The sequence below is a fragment of the Vulpes lagopus genome, chromosome 5, assembly GCF_018345385.1.
Source record: "Vulpes lagopus strain Blue_001 chromosome 5, ASM1834538v1, whole genome shotgun sequence".
NCBI classification, from domain to species: Eukaryota; Metazoa; Chordata; class Mammalia; order Carnivora; family Canidae; genus Vulpes; species Vulpes lagopus.
The window spans coordinates 33711640-33738201 of NC_054828.1; the positions used below are offsets into that span (position 1 = coordinate 33711640).

General features: G+C 42.1%; 2 protein-coding genes across 3 annotated transcripts in view; one reads left to right on the forward strand and one right to left on the reverse strand.

Annotated features, from left to right (window-relative positions):
• The first annotated feature begins 1138 nt into the window (after positions 1–1138).
• Positions 1139–25227, forward strand: MSH6 (mutS homolog 6). 2 transcript variants are annotated; one of them, XM_041754285.1, is made up of 10 exons: positions 1139–1475; positions 12820–13019; positions 15510–15679; positions 17523–20067; positions 21911–22179; positions 23441–23558; positions 23830–23919; positions 24455–24609; positions 24734–24933; positions 25057–25227. In XM_041754285.1, exons 1-10 carry the CDS (start codon positions 1219–1221, stop codon positions 25136–25138), a joined length of 4086 nt encoding a protein of 1361 aa, XP_041610219.1. In that variant the 5' UTR covers positions 1139–1218; the 3' UTR covers positions 25139–25227. The 2 variants fall into 2 exon arrangements, with proteins under 2 accessions (XP_041610219.1, XP_041610221.1); XM_041754287.1 differs by lacking the exon at positions 1139–1475 and adding an exon at positions 2065–2360.
• Positions 25197–26562, reverse strand: part of FBXO11 (F-box protein 11) — a 90245-nt gene continuing 88879 nt past the window's right edge. The window contains exon 23 of the mRNA XM_041754288.1: positions 25197–26517. Within this exon, the coding sequence (XP_041610222.1) occupies positions 26388–26517 (130 nt within the window). The 3' untranslated portion in view covers positions 25197–26387. The remainder of the gene's footprint in view (positions 26518–26562) is intronic.

The window sequence follows — 26562 nt, forward strand, 5'->3', positions numbered from 1 at the left end:
TGCCCCAGAATCTCTGGGGGTCTCACATGTACTGAGGAAGGGAAGAGAGCACCTCTCAAATGTATTTGAAACAGTGCTGGTTTTATTTCTTGCCTAGCTAGCAAAGGAGAAATTGTAGCAGAACACAGCCTCCCTGAACAAAGCAAAGAGCTGATCTTATATAGGTGTTTTTTTTTTTTTTTTTCACCAAAGCACAGCTGTTGCTGATTGGGGCTGCTTTCCAGGATTCTAGATTCCAGTTACTTAATTCACAATTTGGGATTAAGGCCAAATAACTGTCAGTCTTCCTATTTCTGTTTTTGAGAATTCGGAGAATAGGAACTTTAGTCACACCCTGTTCCCTCCCTGAATCTGAAAAGCCCTCCATCCTGAGACCCTGGTCCGAAAGGCTCAGGTAAGGAACCTGCAGACCCCAAGCACTTCGAAGTCCTGGGTTATTGGAGCGGATTTAATTCATCTATGTAAAATAACTGGAGAGCTCGGTGTAGTGGGCAGGTTTTATCATAAACAGGGAAAGTGCCTGCCACTTAAGCATCCGTTTAGCAAGTGTGTCAAGCACCTACTTTAGAGCAACGCTCTGAGAATACAAGATGAACAGGGGACTTGATCCACTGCTGAACTGTAAAGTCTGATCTTTTTTCCCCCCTGGGTCTCGGGCGGAAGTGGTCCAACCACAGGATTTGTCGTGCAGGCGCGGGAAGACGCTTCCCCGCAAGGGCCTCTTCCCCTTGCGCTCGCGCCCTGCACCCGGGCCACCCAGGTGCATCACTGCGTGGTGTCGGCACCGCTGCCCGCCTCCCTTCCCGCCCCGCCGCTGCAGCCCAGCTCCAGCCCCGTGCAGCCCCGCCGCTGCAGCTCGGCTCCAGCCCCGCGCAGCCCCGCGCAGCCCCGCGCAGCCCCGCGCAGCCCCGCGCAGCCCCGCGCAGCCCCGCGCAGCCCCGCGCTGCGAGCGCGCCGGGCCCCGCCTCCGCCCCCGCGGCCTGGCGGCCCCGCCCCTCCCCACGTCGCCCGACGCCCCCTGGGGGCGGGGCCCGGGCGCGCCCCGCCCCCCACGCCGCGCGCGCACGCCCCGGCGCCCTCCGATTGGCCGTCGGGGCCTGTGTTCCTCCGGCGCAGCGCGCCTCCCCCCAGATTTCCCGCCAGCAGGCGCCGCGCGGATTCCTCCGTGCCTGTAGCCGCTCGGCCAGACACAGCGGTTGGGCCTCGCCGGCCGTCGCTATGTCGCGACAGAGCACGCTCTACAGCTTCTTCCCCAAGTCTCCAGCGCTGAGTAATGCCAACAAGGCCTCGGCCAGGGCCTCAGGTGAAGGCGGCGGCGCCGCTGCCGCCGGGGCCTCCCCTTCTCCCGGCGGGGATGCGGCCTGGAGCGAGGCCGAACCTGGGCCTGGGCCGCTGGCTGGCCGCGCGTCTCCGCCGGAGGCGAGGAACATCAACGGAGGGCTGCGGAGGGCTGCTGCGCCTGCGGCCCCCGCCAGGTAGGGGGTGGGGCGCAGCGGCGGGACGCGGGGAGCCTGGGAAGGGAGGCTCGCCCGGGGGCACTAGCGGGCTGCGCGGCCCGGAGGAGGTGGCAGCGCGCCTGGCTGGGGAGCTGCAGGGGCTGAGTTTGCACCCTCGGCGTTAGGGGGCGTAGGTGGTAAACAGGGTGGGAGGAGGAAGGCGGGGGAGGAGACGGGCTCCCCCGGGCGGGAGGCTGGGCCCGAGGGGGGTGCACGGCGCTCGGGGTGGTGAGGAGGGGGGGCGACGGGAGCGGTGGGGGCGGGGCGGGAAGAGAAAGGAGCTCCGCACGCCCCGCGGGGGTGCGCACGGGCGGGGGGAGAGGGCGCGGTGGTGCCGGCCTGCGGCTGGGGAGGGGGGCGGGACAGAGGGATGCCTGCGGGGGGCGGCGAGCCGTGCTCGTTCCGAGCTGGGACCGTGAATTGAGGGCCGGCCGACCGACGTCCGGCGAACACCCTGGATTGCTTGGCTGTGGGCCTCGGGCGCCTGGAGCCTGCGGGGCGGCGGGCGGCCTGCCCGGGGTGGGGGCGGCGGCGGGGGCGGGGGGCGGGGGGCGGCGAGCTGGGCGCCCGGGGGTGTGTCAGGCCGCAGGCCGAGGGGCCTGATTGGCCCGAGTGAGGGTTGCAGGGGCGGGGCGGGGGGGGAGCCGAAAGTGCTGGGCTCGGCCGGGTCGTCCCCTGGGTAGGCCTGCAGGCACCCAAACAAATGAAGGATTTCGAGGCAGTGTTGGTCTTGATACCCGTTTAAGTGTCGTGTGAAGTTGCAAAAGGTGTCCTTTTAGGATGCAGCGGCCCTCTCGACGACGATTCCATGGGAGGATGCGGCACCGCAGTCTTTGGAATCGAGAGAGGGAGTGCGAAGGCCGGGTGCGGCCCGGGCGGGGGGCCGGGGGCCGGGGGCCGGGCGCCGGGCGCGACGCCGGGGAAGCCGGCCGGGAGGGCTCCGCGCCCCGCCGGCCGGGAGGGCTGCCCGCCGCTCGGCCGGCCTTTGTCGGGGCCGCGGGCGACATTTTGAGAAGCTCGCGTTTTGCCGCATCGCAGGTTTTGCATGAGGCACAGAGTGTAATGGTAGACGCGGGAGAGGATGGAGGGGGAGAGGGTCTGAAAAAGTGAAGGCTGGACAGTCGGTCAGTGCTTCTGAGCCACTCGAGTGTTAGGTGTCCTGCGGATTCGCCAAACGCTAAGCGTCCTCACGGTGCTGACTCTCCTTTAAGCGACCCTCGGAGGCAGTGAGTTTAACTATGTGGCTGTGTGAAGAGTGGTAGGATATGCCTCTGGCCGATTATTTTGAGGGTTTTTTTTTTTTTTTTTTTAGCAGTAGACACAACAGAAGTTCTGAAAATCCTACCTTACTCTCTGTTAAACAGGGAAATAATTTATAAAGGAAACCTCCACTTTGTAAGGATGCCTCCTGCTCTGAACCAGAAGAGAAGGAAGGATGACTAAATCTGGAGAAAGGCTCACTAATGGAGACGGTTCTGATTTAAATCTGCATAACAACCATATTCCTTGTTTGCTCTTCATAGCCTGTCCACACACACTCCCCCCCCCCCCCCCCATCTTTCTTTTTGTCTTTAGCAGCAGATGGTATTTAAGGTGGTGACTTGGGCTATCTCTGGGAGTTACTCCGTTTTCCTTAGGATCTCCCATATATATAGGGGGTATACGTGTTAAATTTTGGTTCAGTTTTCTCTCACTGAGGGGGTCTCAGCCAAGAACCCAGAAGTATAGAGGAAAAAACATTTTTCCTCCCCTACATTTGCATCCTCTGTAACAGACTGTTTTTCTCTTTTTTTTTTTCAGACTGTTTTTCATAAAGTTTTCATCATTTATCATGAGACATGCATAATGTATAGTTAGGTTTACTTAAACATGAATTGATTATTCCTGGATCCATGCTAAAAGGCCTTCATTCACCAAATGTCCATGTACCTACTCTTCCAGGCACAGAATTAGGCATTATGGATCCTGGATACAACCTTGTATAGGGCAAGCAAAAAGGCACTTTTTAGAGCAGGAGCAGAGTGCACGAACTTTGTGCGCTTTGGTCAAGGGAGGAAGGGATATATGTGTCAGGATAGGCTTTTGGCTCTTCAAAAGGAAACCCAGGACACAGGAGTTAGCTAGGCTACGGTGGGAGTGAGGGGGGTGTTAGGAAGCTGGTTCAGAAATAAGGTCTTGCAGATTGTGGATAGAAGGAAGAGAACAGATGGGAGCCTTGAAGAGGTATGTAAGATCTAGTTATGAACAGGCTGATGGGCTACAACGACATTTGGACTTTTTCTGAGGGTCAGTCAAAAGCTTTAAAAACAAATCAAGCATCTTTTAATGTTGGTTATATACATTTCCTCTGTGCTTAAATGTCTCACGTTGCCTGTTTCAGCTTTTTTCCTAGTTCTTTGCAGTAGTGTGTGATGCGAAGTCTTTTTCCATCCTGGGTCATCCTTTTGTTCAGCGTATGACATCTTTTGAACAGAAGTTACTAATTGTAATGTCAAGTTTGTCAATCTTTTTTTTATGGCTTATGCTTCTGTTGGTTTTATTTTTTATTTTTTTATAATGATACTTTTATTTATTTTTAAAGATTTTATTTATTTATTCATTCTTGAGAGAGAGAGAGGGGCAGAGGCAGAGACACAGGTGGAGAAGCAGGCTCCACGCAGGGAGCCTGACGTGGGACTCGATCCTGGGTCTCCAGGATCATGCCCTGGGCTGAAGGTGGCGCTAAACCGCTGAGCCACCCAGGGATCCCCTTCTATTGGTTTTAATTTAAGAAATCCATAGGGGAGGTTGAGGTTTTAGAAAGCTCACTCTGGAGGTGCCTGGCTTGTGACTTGATCGGTGGGGTTGTGAGTTCAAACCCCACATTGGATATAGAGATTACTTTAAAATTGGGGTGCCTGGGTGGCTCAGTCACTTAAACGTCTGCCTTTGGCTCAGGTCAGGATCTTGGAGTCCTGAGATTGAGCCCTGCATGGGGCTCCCTGCTCAGCAGGGAATCTCCTCCTCACCTGCTCAAGCTCTCTTTCTTTCTCTCAAATAAAATCTTTAAAAAAACAAAACACAATCTTAAAAAATCTCACCCTGGCTGAAGTATATTTGGTGGGGAGATCTATTGATAATAGAGAAAGCATGTGGATAGTGGCAGTGGGAGGTAGGATTTAGAAAAGTTGAGACAGCAAAGTGCTGGAGCAGGCAGGTGTTAATGTTGATAACTGGACGTAAGAGCAAGGAGGGAGGCAAGATGGCATCATTTTGAAGTAAATGGTTATAAGAAGAGGTAGGGGGAGGGGGTACTTGGGTGGTTCAGGTGGTTAAGCTGCTGGCTCTTGATTTTTGTATCAGGTCATGATTTCTGGGTCCTGGGATGGAGCCTTGCATCGGGGTCCAGCTCAGCCTGGAGTCCCTTGAGGAGTCTATCCCTTCCTCCTTCCCTGCAAGCATACATGCATGAGCTGTCTCTAAAAATAAATCTTTAAAAAAGAGAAAGAAGGGTAGCAGGACATACATGCACCCTAGGCCTGCTTCTCATCCATTATTTTTTCTGTAGTTTATTAATATTATAATGGAGAGAACTTTAAGGCTTTTGACCACTTAAATCTGGCTTTTTAAAATATTATTAATACAAATCTTAGCTAGTTTATTTTTTACAGTCTCACTTCAGTGCTAATTGTCTCTCTTTGTTTGAAGTGTATGCCCTATTCCCATTCACAGACAAGGAATGTCAGACCTGGCAAATCTTTTTTCAGCACCTTTATTTAAAGGTAACTATCATGTAAGTCAATCGGAGAAGGACAAACAGTGTATGTTCTCATTCATTTGGGCAATATAAATAATAGTGAAAGGGAATATAAGGGAAGGGAGAAGAGATGTGTGGGAAATATCAGAAAGGGAGACAGAACATAAAGACTCCTAACTCTGGGAAATGAACTGGGGGTGGTGGAAGGGGGGGAGGGCACTGAGGGGGACACTTGACGGGATGAGCCTGGGTGTTATTCTGTATGTTCGTAAATTGAACACCAATAAAAAATTAATTTATTAAAAAAAATAAAGGTAACTATCTTAAAAAAAAGGTAACTATCTGCACTAGTTGTATGTAGATGCTTTCCTGAGAACTTTTCATACAGTTAAACATTTATAGCAATATATTTTCCCAACTAATAGCACATGTAATGTTATTGTTGTAATAGGAAAGAATTTTTTTTTAAGATTTTAAAAATTTATTTATTCATGAGAGACACAGTGAGAGAGAGAGGCAGAGACATAGGCTGAGGAAGCAGGTTCCCTGCAGGGAGCCCGATAATGGGACTCTCCCAAATTCCAGGATCACGCACTGGCCTAAGGCAGACACTCAACCACCGAGCCACCCAGGTGTCCCAAGAGGAAAGAATTAAAAAAAAAAAAAATTAAGCTCTTTAAAAAGTATCCTGTGGACTCAGTTTCACAGACCTACCTTGTTTTATTTTTTTATTTTTTATTTTTAAGATTTTATTTATTAATAAGAGACATAGGCAGAGGGAAAAGTAGGCTCCCTGCAAGGAGCCTGATGTGGGACTCGATCCCAGGACCTTCATGCCCTGAGCCAAAGGCAGATGCTTAACCACTGAGCCACCCAGGTGCCTTAATTTGTTTTAAATGATATAATTAATATAAAAAAGATATTAAAGATGCTCAACTTGTTATAATTTGGTCTGTGGGAGCCTCTTTTGAGCTGACTTTTATGACTTTTTAACATTAGCTTGGGGCTTTTGAAACCATTAATTCTGATGACTTTTCCCGGTACTAAGGCATGAAATTAAAATTAAGCTGCTCCACCAAGAACCTGGTTTCCTTTAACTTCTTTCAGGTTTCTTTCTAAAGTACTAGATGCCAGTTTATTTGAGAGTTTATATTGTCACCGTAGACCCTAGTGCATAAGTGATGGGCCATAGTTAGCCCAAGCTGAAGAAGGAAAAGGTGTATGGACAGAGGTGTACTGGTAGGTAGGTATTGTAGGGGCCTCTGAATTAATTGCTCTGATTAGTTATTTGAGGCAGGGAAAGTGTGCTCTGATGGTCCACCTTGAGAGTTAAGTGCAGAAGCTGATAGCTGATTTTCTCAGGTTGATTTGAGAGTTTTCATGTTATGACTCAGTGTTTACATGTACAAATTTTTATTAGACAAACACAGTTTATTTTTAATTGCTTTTGGAAGCAAATTCTAGCAGTACTTTTGTATCTACTGTTTTTTTGTTTTTTTTTTTTTTTAAGTAGATAACTAAAAAAGTTGATTATAAGTTTGGGGCACAACCAGTCATTGACACCAAGATTATAGACTAAGGAGAAAGCAAAGTAATGTGATTTCATTTTATTTTTTTGAAAGATTTTTTTTTTTTTTTTAGTTTATGAGAGACAAAGGAAGAGGGATCCCTGGGTGGCTCAGCGGTTTGGCACCTGCCTTCAGCCTAGGACCTGATCCTGGGGTCCCAGGATCAAGTCCCACATCGGGCTCCCTGCATGGAGCCTGCTTCTCCCTCTGCCTGTGTCTCTGCCTCTCTCTGTGTGTCTCTCATGAATGAATAAATAAAAAATCTTTAAAAAAAAAAAAAAAAAGAGAGAGAGAAAGAGGGAGAGCTGATACAGGACTCAATCCCAGGACCCTGGGATCACGACCTGAGCCAAAGGCAGAGATGCTCAACCACTGAGCCACCCAGGTGCCCCAAATAATGTGATTTAATTAATTATTATTTTTTAAAGATTTTATTGGATTTGCATAGGGCTAATGATCCTTGTTAATACAGTTATATGAAGAGGGAAAGATGTTAAGATTGTCAGAAAGTATAGCCAAATAATAGAATACAGTAAAGTTCATATATGACTGTTGGGCAAGTTTTCAAGTAGAGCCAGTGGAATAAGTGGATGTGATTTTCTAAGATTATTAGGCTCTTTTAAGGACTTAATGTATGACAGATTAGCAGGTATTCAAATTATAGCACATTCTAGCTTGATCCTCAGGCTTGCATTATATTTCCATACTTTTTTTAAAAGATTTATTTAGGGAAGCCTGGGTGGTTCAGCGTTTAGCACTGCCTTCAGCCCAGGGCGTGATCCTGAGTCCCCCGATCGAGTGCCATGTTGGGCTCCCTGCATGGAGCCTGCTTCTCCCTCTTCCTGTGTCTGCCTCTCTCCCTCTCTGCCTCTCATGAATAAATAGATAAGATCTTTTTTAAAAAATTATTTATTTATTTATTTGAGAGCGATCATGAGCAGGGAGAGGGGAAGGGAGAGAGAATCTCAAGCACATTCCATGCTAAATGCAGAGCCCAACTCTGGCCTTGATCCCACATCTTAGGGGTTGTAGGATTATGACATGAGCCAAAATCAAATGTCAGATGTTTAACCAACTGCACCACCCCGGTTACCCCTCCATATTTTAAAATACAGTATGTAGTGTTGATGGGAAACCTGAGTCTTTGCATTGATTAAAATATGTTCCTGGGGATCCCTGGGTGGCTCAGCGGTTTCACGCCTGCCTTTGGCCCAGGGCACGATCCTGGAGTCCCAGGATCGAGTCCCGTGTAGGGCTCCCGGCATGGAGCCTGTCTCTGCCTCTCTCTCTCTCTCTCTCTCTCTATCATAAATAAATAAAAATAAATCTTTAAAAAAATATATGTTCCTTTATTTTAAAATGCATTCTTTGGAAACCATACAGCTACAAGAAATTAAAATTTTAAAATTACCTATAAAGAATTGACGTTTACCCACAAAATTAATAGCTTTAAAAACTTTGTTAACATTAAGTGAAGAAAAACATTTATTTTTAAAGATTGTATTTATTTATTAATGAGAGACAGAGGCAGAGGAAGAAGCAGACTCCATGCAGGGAGCCCGATGTGGGACTCCATTCTGGAATCACACCCTGAGCCAAACCGCTGAGCCACCCAGGCATCCCAGTGAAGAAAAATTTTATTTTATTTTATTTTATTTTATTTTATTTTATTTTATTTTATTTTATTTTATTTTATTTTATTTTATTTTATTTTATTTTATTTTATTATTTTATTTTATTTTATTTTATTTTATTTGAAAAATTTTAATGAAATGTTTAAAATACTGAGTTTTATTATACAGTCTATTTTATTTTATTTTTAATTTATTTTATTTTATTATTAATTTTCAGAGAGAGCCTGCAAGAGCAGGGTGAGAAAGGGGAAAGGGGGAGAGAGGGAATTTTAAGTAGGCTCCACATCCAGCACATGACCCTGAGATCATGACCTGAGCTGAAATCGAGTTGGAAGCTTAACCAACTGAGCCAGGGGCCCTTACACAGTATATTTTATTACCTGATGAATTCTCTTTGGTTGGCAGCCACTGTTTGCTGGACCAGGGTTTTTAAAGTGTCACTTTTATTTATTTATTTTTAGAGATTTACTTTATTTTTTTAAAGATTTTGTTTATTTATTCATGAGAGACAGAGAGAGAGAGAGAGAGAGAGAGAGAGAGAGGCAGAGACACAGGCAGAGGGAGAAGCCTGCTCCATGCAGGGAGCCCCAGGATCACGCCCTGGGCTGAAGGCGGCGCTAAAGGCTGAGCCACCCGGGCTGCCCTTAAAGTGTCACTTTTAGCATTAGAGGAAATAGTGCATAGTAGTAATATTTTTTAGTGTTTGCATTTTATAATGTACTGCCAGTTGCTAACATCAGGAAAGTTAGGTGATGTGTAAGATTCTTTAAGTATAAGATTGTGTGGTGATGTTGAAAAACAGATTGTTGGAATAGTTCATTTTAATTGTATAGATTGGGATTTACTTCAAAACTGTTAACCATTGTAATTAGCTTTTACACATTTTTTTTTCTGTAGTGAGTTATGTACATTTGCATTGCAAAATTTAAAGACCTTTAAATTTTTAAATTGGTTACTTTGAAAAGGATCTAATCATTTTGAGGCCTTTGAACACCACTGTATGGTTTGTTTTACAGTTTGCGCTACATTTGTACAAGTGAGAGTTTGAAGGTAACAATGTCTTAGTTTAAGTTATTTCTTTTGGGATAAAACTGGAATGAACTTAAAATATTTTATTACATAGTAAGTTTAGGTGTAAAGTAAAAAAAATTTCCCCATGTCTTTTGGGTCTCAGAAACTTGAGGTTACTCTTGATTACAGATGGAAAGGAACTTTTAAGAGGCGGACATGGCCATCTCATTTTTTTTGCTCAAGAATTTTGATCTAATCATGCAGTTTCTCTTGGAGCCCTTAAGACAACAGAGATTCATTCCTGCAAGTGCTCTGTTGCCTTATACCAGGCAAAATAGGACTTCACTGGTTTTGAGGCATTCCGCTCTTTTGAACTTCAGATGTACCACCAAGATGTACATTCTTTTCAGTCACTCATGCACTAACTCCATTCTTGATAATTTTTAATTTTCATAAGATATGTAATGAAACAGTTCAGCACTTAGTTCTTACGCTCCATAACTTATCCATTCACAGAGGCAAGAAAAATAGTTCTCTTTAATTTTACAAACGAAGAACATTTTTTAAACCTTTTCTCATACTACCAAGGCTCAGGGATCATCCACATATATTTAATACATAGGGCAGGACTGCCCCAAACTAGCCAGTGATGGAGTTTAGGCTTTGCTACGTACACACCAAAATCTTACCTGAGTATCTTTTAAGGGATTTAGTTGCCTTTAAGAAGGGCAGCCAAGGGGCACCTGGGTGGCTCAAGTCATGGTCCCTGGGGTCTGCTGTTCTCTCCCTTTCCCTCTGCCCTGCATGTGCATGCTCTTGCTCTCTCACATAAATAAAATATTATAAAGGGGGGGGGGTAGCCAGGCTTGATAGGTATCCCTGCTGGTCCCCCTTTCAGAAAAATCTACTTGGATAATGCCATTTGAGGCCTGATGTCTCCAGACTATACAGCTAGAAATCTGCTTCCTGAGGGAGAGGACTGAAATAATAACGTACTTATTCTGGCCAGTCTTCTAAGAAATATGGTCAGGGTTCAGACTCAGAATTGATAGTGTCTTTAGGTAGACAAGGAATTTCCCTCCTTTAGCAGCAGAAATAAGAGTACAGCTTTAGGGTAGTCTCTGGTACTAAGGTACAAAGAAAGCTTGTGGTTTTCTGATACTTGTGATAGGCTTTATGTGGTTAAGTGGCTACCTGGCCAAGAGTTCATGGTAAGACTGCTTGACAGTAGGGAGGCTTGTAAACACCATTCTGCACAGCTATAAGGGTCTTTGTCTCTTCTTACTTTAGGAAGAAGGGTAGAAGTTAGAATTGTACAGAGATTCCTATTTGAAGATAAATATGTGGTGAGGTTGCTGGCAATATTTATAGATTTGTTCATGTGTAGGTCGCTGTAGATTCTGTAAGTTAAGAGTGCACATACCGTAAGGGCCCTTGAGAAAAGCCCCAGCTGAAGTCATGCTGTTGTTTTTCTCTTCTAATTGTCTAGCCTAGGGGTTTCCTTTTTGTTTTTTTTTTTTAAGATTTTATTTATTTATTCATGAAAGACACAGTGAGAGAGAGGCAGAGACACATAGGCAGAGGGAGAAGCAGGCTCCATGCAGGGAGCCTGATGTGGGACTCCAGGATCAGGCCCTGGGCTAAAGGCAGCGCTAAACTGCTGAGCCACAGGGGCTGCCCAGCCTAGGGGTTTCCATATTCACATTTTTGAAGAAAGGAATACTTTAACTTCATGATTGGGTCTGAAGAAAGTTGCCCCAGTGTACTAATGGAAGCTATTCTAAAATGTTTTTGTTGGGATCCCTGGGTGGCGCAGCGGTTTGGCGCCTGCCTTTGGCCCAGGGCGCGATCCTGGAGACCCAGGATCGAATCCCACATCGGGCTCCCGGTGCATGGAGCCTGCTTCTCCCTCTGCCTGTGTCTCTGCCTCTCTCTCTATCTCTCTGTGACTATCATAAATAAATAAAAATTAAAAAAAAAAATAAAATGTTTTTGTTTATAATGTACTTACTTTAGCATTTATTCAAAGAAAACCTTTAAGCAAGTTTAGAAAATCTTCGTATATACAGTACTTGCAGAATTTATTAGTTATTGTGGCCTCTCCATCACTGAGAGACTCTGCTGTATGTAGTCTTTACTTTTTTTTTATTAAGTTTTAAATTTTTTAAAAAGATTTTATTTATTTATTCATGAGAGACACACAGAGAGGCAGAGACACAGGCAGAGGGAGAAGCAGGCTCCCTGTGGGGAGCCAGCCCAATGCAGGACTCAATCCCAGGACCCCAGGATCGTGCCCTGAGTGGAAGCCAGAGGCTCAACCACTGAGCCACTCAGGCGTCCCTAATTTTTTTCTTTTTTTTAAGAGAGAGAGCAGGAGAGAGCATGAGCATGTAAGTGGGGAAAGGGGCAGAGGGAGAGAGAATCTCAGGCAGGCTCCACACCTGGTACAGAGCCTGACGTGGGGGCTCGATCTCCCGACTCTGATATCATGACCCAAATCAAGAGCCAGGTGCTTAACTGACTGCTCCATCCAGCTGTCCCTATTATGTTTTAATTTTAGTTTTGGTTAGTTAACATACAGTGTTCTATAGTTTCAGGTGTACATCTTCTTCTGCTCCCCTTACCCTCTTCTTTCCCTTTCTCAGGAAACCTTCAGGGCCAACTTAATTTTCCTGAAGATTGAATCTTTGTTTTTGATTCTATAGGTATATATGTTAATTATGTGAGGGGCACATTAGCCACTTCTCTGTTTACTTTTTCCATAAAACTAGATTTTTAGAGGTGGGGGTTAGTAGTGTAATATGTAGCTTTTGAAGTGTTAACTGGAAAAGATCCCAAGCAGACTCTAATGAGTTAATATTTATTATCATTAGCAAATTACGTAGTATACTTGGTATTTTATTAATAGCGTGGGTCAGGTCCTGTTCCTGAAGTACCCTATTGTGGTATATAGGTGTGATACATTGTAATTTGGAGATTGTACCTCTGTGCCTTTTTCTTGTTAGCAGTATTGTATCAGAATTCGGCCATAGGTTATAACTTGGAATGATTCTGAGAAATAGTTTTTTCATCTTAGTACCAGAATTCATTACATTTGTATTTGTCTTAATATGTTAAGTAAGCATTGTGATATTTGCTTATGTTTTTAAAAGTGACTTTAACATCTGATCTTTTTTACTGTTTATTTTTTTGGATATCTGATTTTTTTTTTTTTAAATCATTTATTCTAGAATTTCTGTGTTTGAGTATTAATGCTGGAAAACTTCAAAGGAGTGTTAACGATGCCTTCTTTGGAATTGCTTATTTGTAGGTAATTGCCTTTAATGCACCTTAACCAAATATTAACCAAGTTATTTATTTCTTTTTGGCAACAGTTCTTGTGACTTCTCACCAGGTGATTTGGTTTGGGCCAAGATGGAGGGTTATCCCTGGTGGCCTTGCCTGGTTTACAACCACCCTTTTGATGGAACATTCATCCGTGAGAAAGGGAAGTCTGTCCGAATTCATGTACAGTTTTTTGATGACAGCCCAACAAGGGGCTGGGTTAGCAGAAGGCTATTAAAGCCATACACAGGTAAGAGAATCCACTCTGCAGAGTGTGTGAGAGAGAGAGCGCATGTAAGAGAGCAAGCATGCAACACAAGAGCACAAGTGTCTGCATTTCCCATACAGTGAAATTAAGTGTATTTTACGCCAATGACTTAGGAGTGGCAGGGTGAATGCTTCCAGCATGGGAAAAAGACACAGCGGAGTGGAGTTTTTATTTCTGTCTTTTCAGTTGACTTACGGCAATATCATTCCCTTAAAGGAAAGATATTTTCATGATTAGATATCATTTGGGCCACAATACCAATTCAGGCATGAAAAGGGTAAATTAATGGTGCCCCATCTTCAGAGATCCAAGAGAAAGTCAGTGCAGTGAGGATATGTAGCATATAGATCAGTGACATTGTCTAGGGCAGATGGAGATGTATGCTTACCTGGCCTTAAATCCTCCCTATGAGCACATCTGAGTTGAGTTTCACATCAGACTTCTGGGCACCATGACTTCCTTTTCCCAGGCCCAGCTTTCTCATGTCCTAGATACCAGGAGTCCTTCACTTGGGCCAGGGGAACCTATCAGTTCCTTGAATTACACAGTGCATGCACACCACATGCACTTGAGCATGAGTAAGTCCTTATCCATTATCCTTAGAATCTCTGGGCTAGGATGTTAACTGAATTCAGTGTTTTGGAATCAGAAGAAGGGTCCGTTTCCCAGAACTCTATGGGAATCCTGCTTTTTGGTCATAGTGCTTATCCATAGTGCAGGGCCAGGAGGGCACACTGAAGAAAGTTCAGTCTACATGGAAATCTTACCTGTAGGATGTAAACAGAATATGGAAATTTGGTTCTATCTTCCATATTAATTTGCTGCATAATCTTAGCCAACACAGTAACTCACATACTGTTTACTCACGTGCGCACACACAAGTGTGGGCAGGGAAGGGGGATTAATCTTAAGCCCAGGGCTTAATCTCAGGACCCTGAGGTCATGGCCTGAGCTGAAATCAAGAATGGGATGCTTAACTGACTGAATCACCCAGGCACCCCTAATTTTGAGATTATAAACAAAGGTTTGGCAACATGACTTTTAAAATACCCAGAGTTTACATTTTGTTGTCATTATTTTGTAAAGGCCACCCCTATTGCATAATGCCTTTTGCCCTTTCCGTTCCCAAATTGTTGTAATAGCATGGATGAGAAAAGTAGGTTTTTAATTCTTTGGGGAGGGGGGCGCTTGTCTTAGAATTGTCAAGTAGTTTGCATTGGGTTTTGGGGGAATGATGATGTCATTAGATAGGTGGGCGGTGAGTGCAGCTGCAAAGAGGCACTTGAAGTTAGGAGCCACCCTCCAGTGGACTTGATTGTTGCAGTTTGTACTGCTGGTGCCACTCTTTAGAAAAATGGGAAATTGTACCTTTATTTCAGGTAGCTCACTAAGTTGCTAATGTAATGGCACTTCAGGATGTTCTGTTAGTTTTGGTATACAGTGGAAAAAAGGAAATAATGTAATATTTGGATGCGTTAAATTTAGACAAGTTCAGGTTTGCTTTCTAATTATATTTGGTCAGAAGAAAACAAAGACTTATCCATTAGGCCTCTTGGGGAAAACAAACTGTTTTGTGCCATTAGATTTGTGATTAACTTCATCTGATTTTTTGCTCAGTGGACAAGTGTGTCATTTAAAATTATAGCTCCTGGGGCACCTGGGTGGCTCACTCATTTGAGTGTTCAACTCTTTGTTTTGGCTCAGGTCTGATCTTGGGCTCTTGAAATGGAGGCCTAGGCCCCACTCAGCAGGGGGTCTGCTTGAGATTCTCTCTCCTCACCCTCTGCCACTCCCCTCACTCAGCATGCACACGCTTTCAGATCTTTTAAAAAATAAGTAATTTAAATGAAAAGGAATAAAGTAAGAGTTTTCACCTGAAAAGAAGACAATTTGATTCAACCTTTAAAAAAACCATTCCAAGTGTGAACTCGGTTATCATTAAAAAATGTTAGTATCCTTACCAATAGGGTAAGGATACCTGTTTTTGTTTGTAATATACCCTATTAAATTACCTTGGGGATAAACTTAGTATCATAGTTTCATTTAACTGAAAGTGTAGTTTTTGCTTTCCTGAAGTAAAAAAAAAAATTTTTTTTCTGTACAGAGGGTCTCAGACGCTTTTTAAAACCTCTCATGCTTCACCTGAGGAGTTGTGCCGCCTTATCTATTTAGGGTCAGGGTCCCAGGTCATTAGAAGAGAGATGAAGTAGTCATGGTGACCCAGCAGTTAAGGCAACTTCAAGGAGGTAAAATAGTTAATAAAAGTTTCACTGGTAGTTTTCCCCTGGTAATTCCTTCTTTGTAGGCTTTATCAGTCTTTATCAATCAGAAATAATGGAACATTAAGAACTGCTTGATTCTTTTCATTAAGACAGTTGTACATTGAGCCCATTACTTAGTTAACTGTTCTTATTTATAAATAAGATTTGCTTCATAAGAAATATAAATTAAATCTGTGTATTAATTTTTTAGGGTCAAAATCAAAGGAAGTACAAAAGGGAGGTCATTTTTACAGTTCAAAGCCTGAAATACTCAGAGCAATGCAACGTGCAGATGAAGCCTTGAATAAAGACAAGATTGAGAGGCTTGAATTGGCTGTGTGTGATGAGCCCTCAGAACCAGAGGAAGAAGAAGAGATGGAGGTGGGATATTGTTAAACAGTCCGTTGTTAATTCTGTTGGAAAGTGATAGAAAAGAGGGATGGGATATATTAAAGGGATATTCCCTTGTTTTATTTATATGTATTATTATTTTTTAAAGTTTTATTTATTTATGAGAGAAAGAGAGGCGCAGAGACACAGGCAGAGGGAGAAGCAGGCTCCATGCAGGGAACCCGACATGGGACTCGATCCCGGGTATCCAGGATCAGGCCCTGGGCTAAAGGCGGCGCTAAACCCCTGAGCCATCCGGGCTGCCCTATTTATATGTATTATGTATGTATGTGTGTGTGTGTGTATATATATATACATATATATATATGCACACACTTTAATACTCATACATACCTTTTTAATTTTCTTTTTATTTGTGAGAGAGAGTGCACATGGGGAGAGGGAGAGAGAGAATCTTAAGCACTGAGTGTGGAGCCCGATGAGGGGCTTGATCTCACAACCCTGAGATCATGACCTGTTCCAAAATCAAGAGTCTGGATGCTTAACTGACTGAGCCACCCAGGTGCTCCAAATACTCATTCATATATATATTTTTTAAAGATTTATTTATTTATTCATTCATTCATTCATTCATTCATTCATTCATGATAGACACAGAGATTGAGAGAGAGGCAGAGACACAGGCGGAGGGAGAAGCGGGCTCCATGCCGGGAGCCCAGTGTGGGACTCGATCCCGGGACTCCAGGATCGCGCCCTGGGCCAAAGGCAGGCGCCAAACCGCTGAGCCACCCAGGGATCCCTTCATTCATATATTTTTATGTAGAACTGTAGGTTAAGTTAGATTAGAATCTCAGCAGCCATTTTGCTTTAAGTTCTCAAGTTCAAACCTAGAAGACATCCCATAAGTAGTAGTACCATTTTGGTAACAAGTAATGAGCTCAGGAAAGTAAGGACATGGTGGTAAAACTGGTTATGATGTCTGGTGGTAAGTTTCTATGAGAGTGTGGTCAAGCTCTGGAAATTAGTTACTTGATGTTCTTTTTGTTTTGTTTGTGTTTTGGATAAAAGAATAGAGGTTAAATAACCTTGAAATACAGCCTGAGTTTCAAATGTTAATGGTCACTATTTTGAGTGAATTAAATCATTTTTCTCTAATTTAACAGATTAATGAACTATACGCTTAAGAGATTCGTTTATGACTAGGCCTGATTTTATGTTTTATTCTATTACAGATTGGGAATAAACAAGCTAATCTAATGGGTATTTTAAGAGAAATGAAAGAAAAATGTTTTTAATCTTATTTTTGAGGTCGAGACCAGGGTTTATAACATAAATGAAAGATTTAGAACTGGATGGTAATACAGAGATCATTTAGTCTCATATAACTTGTGTGGGAGATCCAATCCATGATAAGTGAATGTCTTGCCCAAGAAACTACAGCTGGTTTGTGGAAGAGCAAGGACTAGAAACCAGTATAGATTGCACTGCTTTCTTATGCTGAAGAATTTATAAAATGGCAGACTTCATATGTCCCTCTGGGAGAGGTGACCCTAGAAGAAAGGTAACAGGGAGATTTAAAAGTTCCTTCCACAGCTGTTAATGAGGGCATCGCGTGTAGGTAGGTATTTGGGGTGTATGGTCTTGCTAATGGCTTCATCACTGTTGTATGGGATAAAACTGTCAAGAGAGAATCACTTAATCCTGTAGTGTGATGCTACTGAAATTGATAATCTTTCAGTGAAAGAAAATAGTTTCTCATTTCTGGAGCTGGGTTCTTGATATAGGATGTTGCAGCATATTGAGATACTCACAGCAGTATTGCAATTTTTCAGATTTTGTTTTGTATTTAAATAACACTTTCTTTGCCTGCCAGGTAGGTGCAACTCATTCATCAGAAAAGAGTGAAGAAGACCATGAAATTGAAAGTGAAGAAGAAGTAAGGCCTAAGGTCCAAGGATCTAGGCGAAGTAGCCGCCAAATAAAAAAACGAAGGGTCATATCAGACTCTGAGAGTGACATTGGTGGCTCTGATGTGGAATTTAAGCCAGATGCTAAGGAGGAAGGAAGCAGTGATGAAATAAGCAGTGGAGTAGGGGATAGTGACAGTGAAGGCCTAGACAGCCCGGTCAAAGTTGCTTCAAAGCGGAAGAAAATGGTGACTGGAAATGGCTCTCTCAAAAGGAAAAGTTCAAGGAAGGAAATGCCCCCGGCCACCAAACGATCAACTGGCATTTCATCGGAAACCAAGAGTGCTTTGAATGCTTACTCTGCCCCTCAAAATTCTGAATCTCAAGCCCACATTGGTGGGGGATGTGATGATAGTAGTCGCCCCACTATCTGGTATCATGAAACTTTAGAATGGCTTAAGGAGGAAAAGAGAAGAGATCTGCATAGGAGGCGACCTGATCACCCTGATTTTGATGCATCCACACTCTATGTGCCTGAGGATTTCCTTAATTCCTGTACTCCTGGGATGAGGAAGTGGTGGCAGATCAAGTCTCAGAACTTTGATCTGATTATATTTTATAAGGTGGGGAAGTTTTATGAGCTGTACCACATGGATGCTCTTACTGGAGTCAATGAACTAGGGCTGGTATTCATGAAAGGCAACTGGGCTCATTCTGGTTTCCCTGAAATTGCATTTGGCCGATACTCTGATTCTCTGGTTCAGAAGGGCTATAAAGTAGCACGAGTGGAACAGACTGAGACCCCAGAAATGATGGAGGCACGATGCCGGAAGATGGCACATATATCTAAGTATGACAGAGTGGTGAGGAGGGAGATCTGTAGAGTCATTACCAAGGGTACACAGACCTACAGTGTATTGGAAGGTGACCCCTCTGAGAACTACAGTAAGTATCTTCTTAGCCTCAAAGAAAAAGAGGAGGATTCTTCTGGCCACACTCGGGTGTATGGAGTATGTTTTGTTGATACCTCACTGGGAAAGTTTTTCATAGGTCAGTTTTCAGACGATCGCCATTGTTCCAGGTTTAGGACTCTAGTGGCACACTATCCTCCAGTACAAGTCTTGTTTGAGAAAGGAAATCTCTCAACAGAAACTAAGATGATTCTGAAGGGTTCATTATCCTCCTCTCTTCAGGAAGGTCTCATACCAGGCTCCCAGTTTTGGGATGCAGCCAAAACTTTGAGAACTCTCCTTGAAGAAGAATATTTTAAGGAAAAGTTAAATGAGGACAGTGGGGTGATGTTACCCCAGGTGCTTAAAGGTATGACCTCAGAGTCTGATTCTCTTGGGCTGACACCAGGAGAGAAGAGTGAATTGGCCCTTTCTGCTCTAGGTGGTTGTGTCTTCTACCTCAAAAAATGCCTTATTGATCAAGAGCTCTTATCAATGGCTAATTTTGAAGAATATGTTCCCTTGGATTCTGACATGGTCAGTGCTACAAGACCTGGTGCTGTTTTTGCTAAAGCCAATCAACGAATGGTGCTAGATGCTGTGACATTAAGCAACTTGGAGATTTTCATGAATGGAACAAATGGTTCTACTGAAGGGACCCTCCTAGAGAAGATTGATACTTGCCATACTCCCTTTGGTAAGCGGCTTCTAAAGCAGTGGCTTTGTGCCCCACTCTGTAGCCCTTATGCTATCAACGATCGTCTAGATGCTATAGAAGACCTCATGGTTGTGCCTGACAAAATCTCTGATGTGGCGGACCTTTTAAAGAAGCTTCCAGACCTCGAGAGGCTACTGAGTAAAATTCATAATGTTGGGTCTCCCTTGAAGAGCCAGAACCACCCAGATAGCAGAGCTATAATGTACGAAGAGACTACATACAGCAAAAAAAAGATTATTGATTTTCTTTCTGCTCTAGAAGGATTCAAAGTAATATGTAAAATTATAGAGATCATGGAAGAAGTCGTGGACAACTTTAAGTCTAAAATCCTTAGGCAGGTTATTACTCTGCAGACAAAAAATCCTGAGGGCCGTTTTCCTGATTTGACTGTAGAATTGAACCGATGGGATACAGCCTTTGATCATGAAAAGGCTCGAAAGACTGGACTAATTACTCCCAAAGCAGGATTTGACTCTGATTATGACCAAGCTCTTGCTGACATAAGAGAAAATGAACAGAGCCTCCTGGAATACTTGGAGAAACAGCGCAGTCGAATTGGCTGCAGGACCATTGTCTACTGGGGGATTGGTAGGAACCGTTATCAGTTGGAAATTCCAGAGAATTTCATCACTCGTAATTTGCCAGAAGAATATGAGTTGAAATCTACCAAGAAGGGCTGTAAACGATACTGGACCAAAACTATTGAAAAGAAGTTGGCTAATCTGATAAATGCTGAAGAACGGAGAGACGTATCATTGAAGGACTGTATGAGGCGACTATTTTATAACTTTGATAAAAATTACAAGGACTGGCAGTCTGCTGTTGAGTGCATCGCAGTATTAGGTAAGGGTAAGACTTGGAACAAGCTTGTTCCTAAGGCTTTGGTTAGTCATGCCTTGTATCTTGTGCATTAAGATTTAAATCCACTGGACATTTGCCATGGAGGATATCTCTCAGCACAGGTAATGAGTGTATAGATTTGCCTCCTCACTAGACAGAATGACTAGTTTAGTTTGCCTGTAGCAATTTAAGCTATTCACTTTTTGGCCTTATAAGTCTTGAATAATTGAACGGAAGACTAATAGGTTTTTAGTTTTTTCTTTTTTAAAGCAGGGGCCTTCTTCTGTTTATGTTTTTAAGGCAGGGCTTGAAACCTACAACCTTGAGATTGTAAGACTAGAGTTGATCTCAGGAGTCATATGCTCCAATCATATGGCCACCCAGGCACCCCAGATTTTTAGTACTTTAATGAGGTCATTTTATTATTTATTTACTTATTATTTATATTTTTATTTTTTTAGATTTTATTTATTTATTCATAGAGAGAGAGAGAGAGCAGAGACACAGGCAGAGGGAGAAGCAGGCTCCATGCAGGGAGCCTGATGTGGGACTCGATCCCGGGTCTCTAGGATCACACCCCCGGCTGTAGGCGGCGCCAAACTGCTGCGCCACTGGGGCTGCCCAGGTCATTTGTTTTAGATCAGATTACCTTCTCAATTGAATTTTTAACATCTGATATTTTTTCTTATTTTTTATTTTTTATTTGAAATTGATGAGAGACACTGAGAGAAAGGTAGAGACACACACAGGCAGAGGGAGAAGAAGGCCCCATGCAGGGAGCCTGATGTGGGACTTGATCCAGGACCCCAGGATCACGCCCTGAGCCAAAGGCAGATGCCCAACTGCTGAGCCACCCAGGCGTCCCACTGTTCTTTCTGATACTGGTTTTAAGCTTCTTTTTGTTAGACGAAATTAAAACTCTCCTGGCCCATCACTTCTTCGTTCTGTATTTTCAGTTATTCTCTTTATCTGTGTATTGCAAGATTTTAATCATCTTTTTTCTTTTAGCCTAATATATCACACTTTCTTTCCTGCAATTGATTTCTAAGGGCTTTGATTAATATATTTGCAATTTAATAGCTTTTTCAGCTTCATTAAATAATTTCCTTTTTCAGTTTCCATGGCCAATTATTTGAGCCTTTGCTGTTTTACACAGTTTAGGGTTTTTCCCTATATTTTAAAAATACAGTAACCATAGTTTACCCAAATTTGTAACAGAACTATTTTGATCTGAATGCAACTGTCCGGGATAGAATAGCATCCTTCAGTTTTTGCCACATTTTTCTTAAACTAGTACAGCTTTGAACGGTTTGATGGGTAATTTAAATCTTCCCTCAACACAGGCATTCAAAATTGGTGAATTCATTTTCCTCTTAAGATTGTTTTTTATCAGTGTACCTGTTGTGACAACATTCTGCTTCTAAGAAGTGCTAGGTCCAGGATTAGGTCAAGTAAAAGATGTCAGTATAGCATTTCCCTGTTGTATTTCTTAGCTTCCCCATGGCATTCCTCTGGTCCAGATGTTAAAGGACTAAGTCTTACTTTGAGGTGAGAGATTTTGGGCTGAAAATTAGTTAATTCTCATTTCACTACAAGTGGTCTAATGAAGACACAGAAAACATTTAGTAGTGACTTATTTTCTGTTAATAAATGCATAAACAAAACATTTTATGTATTCTAGAGTGCCTATTAGGGGGAAAAAAAACCCTATGTCTAAAAAGCAAGTAGAACATACCACCCACTGAAAAAGTATTTTGGAGAGATTTTTTTAGATTAGTTGGGTATCTTGTGCTTCTCAAGCAACCTCAAAAATGATGAAGCCTCACTTTTACCCTCTCTTTAACAGATGTCTTACTGTGCCTGGCTAACTACAGTCAAGGGAGTGATGGCCCTATGTGTCGTCCAGTAATTTTGTTGCCAGAAGAAGGCACTCCTCCCTTCTTAGACCTTAGAGGATCACGTCATCCCTGCATTATGAAGACTTTTTTTGGAGATGACTTTATACCCAATGACATTCTAATAGGCTGTGAGGAAGAGGAGGAGGAAAATGGCAAAGCTTATTGTGTGCTTGTTACTGGACCTAACATGGGGGGCAAGTCTACACTCATGAGACAGGTAAACCGAGCTTTAAGGTTTGTTACAGAAAGTCATTAAGAATATATTAGATATATAGGCCATCTTTTCCAAACAGCACATAAATTATATAGAATTCAGTCACTAGCATACTAGGAAGCAAAGAAAAAATGCTTTGTATTGTAAAATTGAGAAATGTATTTTACCTTTATCAAATACCTGCCTGATGTTATGGGAAGTGTACGTTAAAAAAGCCAGAGGTTTTAACTTATGATTTCTTTACAAACTCTTTGGATTGGATTTCCTCTGAGGGTAGATGTATTATTCATAATGAATGAAAATGTTGCAGGTTTGTCCCTCAGGTTCATGACCGACTTGTTCAGGTAAGAAAGCAAATAAAATAAAATTCATGACCTCTAGTAACTGTTGGAAACTGCTTTTAGAAAAGACAGTAAATATCTGTCTTTATATCTGGGGCTGGCCAGCCACTGAGCTAAACATGATTTACATTTTTTTAAAGGGTTGTGGAAAGGAAAAAATGTGACCGAGACATTGGGCCCTTGACTAAAAATGTTTGCCAACCCCCCTGCTCTCTTGTATGATCTTCTACTTACTTAGGTTCACCGAATTTGCTAACTAGCAAGAGGCAGTATAGTATATTGTACAGTGGTTTTCAACCCCATTTTCATTTATCATCAGTTGGGAGAGCTTGACAAAAGTATAGGAAGGGGTTCCATCATCCCAGATTGATTCATTTGGTCCAGAATTGGTTCTAGACATCAGTAATTTTAAAGAGCTCCTAAGTGATTGTACTGTGTAGTCCTCCAGTGTTGAGAATCACTGATGCAGTGGGTTAAAAATTCAAGGCTCTGAGGTTTGTTTTTTAATTTTTTTAAAATTTATTTATTTATGATAGTCACAGAGAGAGAGGCAGAGACACAGGCAGAGGGAGAAGCAGGCTCCATGCACCAGGAGCCCGATACGGGATTCGATCCCGGGTCTCCAGGATCGCGCCCTGGGCCAAAGGCAGGTGCCAAACCGCTGCGCCACCCAGGGATCCCAAGGCTCTGAGGTTTTAAGGCCGGTTGGGCCCTATAAGCCTCTTGCTTTGCTAGGCTTCCCTTTGCCTACTTTGAATTGTGAACAATTTTTTTAAGAGTGCCTGACTCGTATATAATCATTCTTACGAAAGATAAATGTTTATTACCTTGGCTTATTGCTTGTTTTCTGAATATCTTATGTATCCCTCTCTCTGTGTTTTTCTTTACTAATTGGTACTAAAGACCTTTTCCTCCATTCACAGGCTGGCCTATTAGCTGTAATGGCCCAGATGGGTTGTTATGTACCTGCTGAAGTGTGTAGGCTCACACCAATTGATAGAGTATTTACTAGACTTGGTGCCTCAGACAGAATAATGTCAGGTGAGTTTTCACCTAAGGATTCATTATTTGACCCTTCATTTCTGTAATACATCTGCCTTGAAACTTGTGTATGAGCCATTTCAAGTGGATGTTTGATTTTTCTTGTTTCTTGAAGTGTAATACTTTCAGGCATTTGAAAATATTATTTCAAGAATTGCATAATCTCTTAATGAGATGTAACCTTTAGTACTGGGTAGGTCATGATATGAACCTAAAAGATGAATGTACTGTTTTAGGATGCTAAAAAAAGATCTCCTGTGTGCTTTTTTAGGCGAAAGTACATTTTTTGTTGAATTGAGTGAAACTGCCAGCATACTTACGCATGCAACCGCACATTCTCTGGTGCTTGTGGATGAATTAGGTAAGACATTACAATTTCCATTTGGAGGCTGTTTTTAAAACTTTAATTTTTCTTGAAGATGGCCAGACCTTTCTTGAAAGAAAGTTTGAATGCACTCACCTTTGTGTCATAGGTAACAGATCATGTGAAAAAAGGTCTTTGGTTAATTACCAAGGTTCTAAACTTCATCCTATTAAAATATAGTTGTTACAATAGGATGTGTAATGAGAAACTAATAGGGCATTTCTGAAGAGTACTCTTAAAAAAAGAAACGCGGGCATCTGGCTGGCTGGTTAGTAGAATGTGTGAATCAATTGCAGGACTGTAAACATTTGATCCTCGTGTTGGGTGTAGAGATTACCCAAAATCTTTTCAAAATAGGGTTGCTAAGTGGATCTGTGTAGCTAAAAACAGGGCTTATTCTTTGGGTGCACAAATTGTTTTTTTTTATTGTTGTTATTACTATTAATCTTTCCCCCCCTTTTTTCATTCCTTTGTGAGGTCTGTCTTCTGGTATAAGGCAGATGCATAATGTATGCATATTTTATTTTAATAGGGAGAGGTACTGCAACATTCGATGGAACAGCAATAGCAAATGCAGTTGTTAAAGAACTTGCTGAGAACATAAAGTGTCGTACATTGTTTTCTACCCACTACCATTCGTTAGTAGAAGATTATTCTCAAAATGTTGCAGTGCGCCTGGGCCACATGGTATGTATAAAGTGCTTATTCAAAGTGCTTATTCAAAAGTTTAGATTTTTGAGGCAATCAAGTCAGGTACTTCCATTGCTAGCACATGAATAGAACATAATAATAAACTATTTTCCTTTTTTAGGCATGCATGGTAGAAAATGAATGTGAGGATCCTAGCCAGGAGACTATTACCTTCCTCTATAAATTTATTAAGGGAGCTTGTCCTAAAAGCTATGGCTTTAATGCAGCAAGGCTTGCTAATCTTCCAGAGGAGGTTATTCAAAAGGGACATAGAAAAGCAAGAGAATTTGAGAAGATGACTCAATCACTACGATTATTTCGGTAATTATACTCGGGATAGAATTTTGCCATGCAGCTGACCTTATTAAAACCATAAAGGGGGATGGTTGATACACTGTAAAAAACACGAACTAAGCCTTTTTTTTTTTTTTTTTAAATTTTAAGGGAAGTTTGCCTGGCTAGTGAAAGGTCGACTGTAGATGCTGAAGCTGTCCCTAAGTTGCTGACTTTGATTAAGGAATTATAGACTACATTGGAAGCTTTGAGTTGACTTTTGACAAAGGTGGTAAATTCAGACAACGTTATGATCTAATAAACTTTATTTTTTAAAAATGACCATTTTTCCATTTTCTTTCTAGGAAATTAAACCCTTTTAATTCTTATCTACCTTCTACATAATGGTTATTGAATACTCCACAATATATTAAGTCTAGATGTTATGGTACATGCATACACTTTCAGGCTGTTTATACCCACTGTCACCAATACACATAAATGGGGGGGAGGGAGCTATGAAACTGTATAGGGCTGTATATATACTTGTCTCAGCTTAATGCAGGAAATTGTTTTTAATTTCCAGCAGTTTAGTCTAAACTGTTCAAAAAAAAACTATGAACAGAGTTCAAATACAGGACTGTTTTGAAGAGACTTTCTAAAGTGTACTTTAAAACATAGTAGTTTTTACCTTTCACAAAACTGAGTTACAAGAATACTTTTGTTTTACAGTGCATCCCTTCCTAGGAAGTCTCATTAAAACACTCACTTTTTCTAGGGGTGATTTTGAATGCTGCACAGGGAAGGGAAGGAAATAATAGTCTTAACTTTTCTTAAAGGATACCAGAAACATTGCTGGATATAATTTAAGATTAGTGTTTTCTCTTTCATAGAAAGAACGTACATACTGGGACATGAGTACAGTTACAGCAAGTCTAGGTGTGCTAACAAAACAGGGCACATTCAAGTACAAGAAGATTTGCTTGAAATTAAAAACAAACTACATGAGATTAAAGCATTAAAATCATATTTCTCAATCTGAATACATGTTAAAAAAAAATCAAAAGAAACGCAGAAGTGCTAGCTCACATTTTTACCATATTACAAAAGCAATTGGTACCCATGTCCATAAAGGCAGCAACAAAGCTGCTTGTCTATTGAAGAGTACTACTGCAAATTGGACTGCATTCAATGCTAGTTGTAAAAACACCAGCTTTTTTTCAGAAGTTGGTATCTGTACAAAATTGCAGCTTATTTCTTCACTTCTGTCCCTTCAAAAGTCTTTACACAGTAATGCTAAAACACCCAGCTTTGAGATCCTGAGTCAATATATTGCCACTTTCTTTTTGGTAGCTTGAGCTTCATAGTGTCAACTGACCTCGTGTATCCATTTTTAATACAGTCTCTTCCTGTAGCATGGGCAAATATTTTAAATCTTCTTCCAAAAAAAATGTTTTAAGTTATGATGTTAGAATGGCAGGACTTTTCTTTAGGGAAGGAATTCAGTTGTGCTGCAATGTATTAGATTCTATAGGTGGAGCAGAGTCATATAGTGTATCTGTATCATGTGTAGGCTCACCAGCTAATGTACAAGGATTAGACAGTGTTCCAGCACCACAGTCACAGAAAAACCTAAAGCAAAATGAAAACCCAAAAATTAGGAAAGTGAGGGGGGAA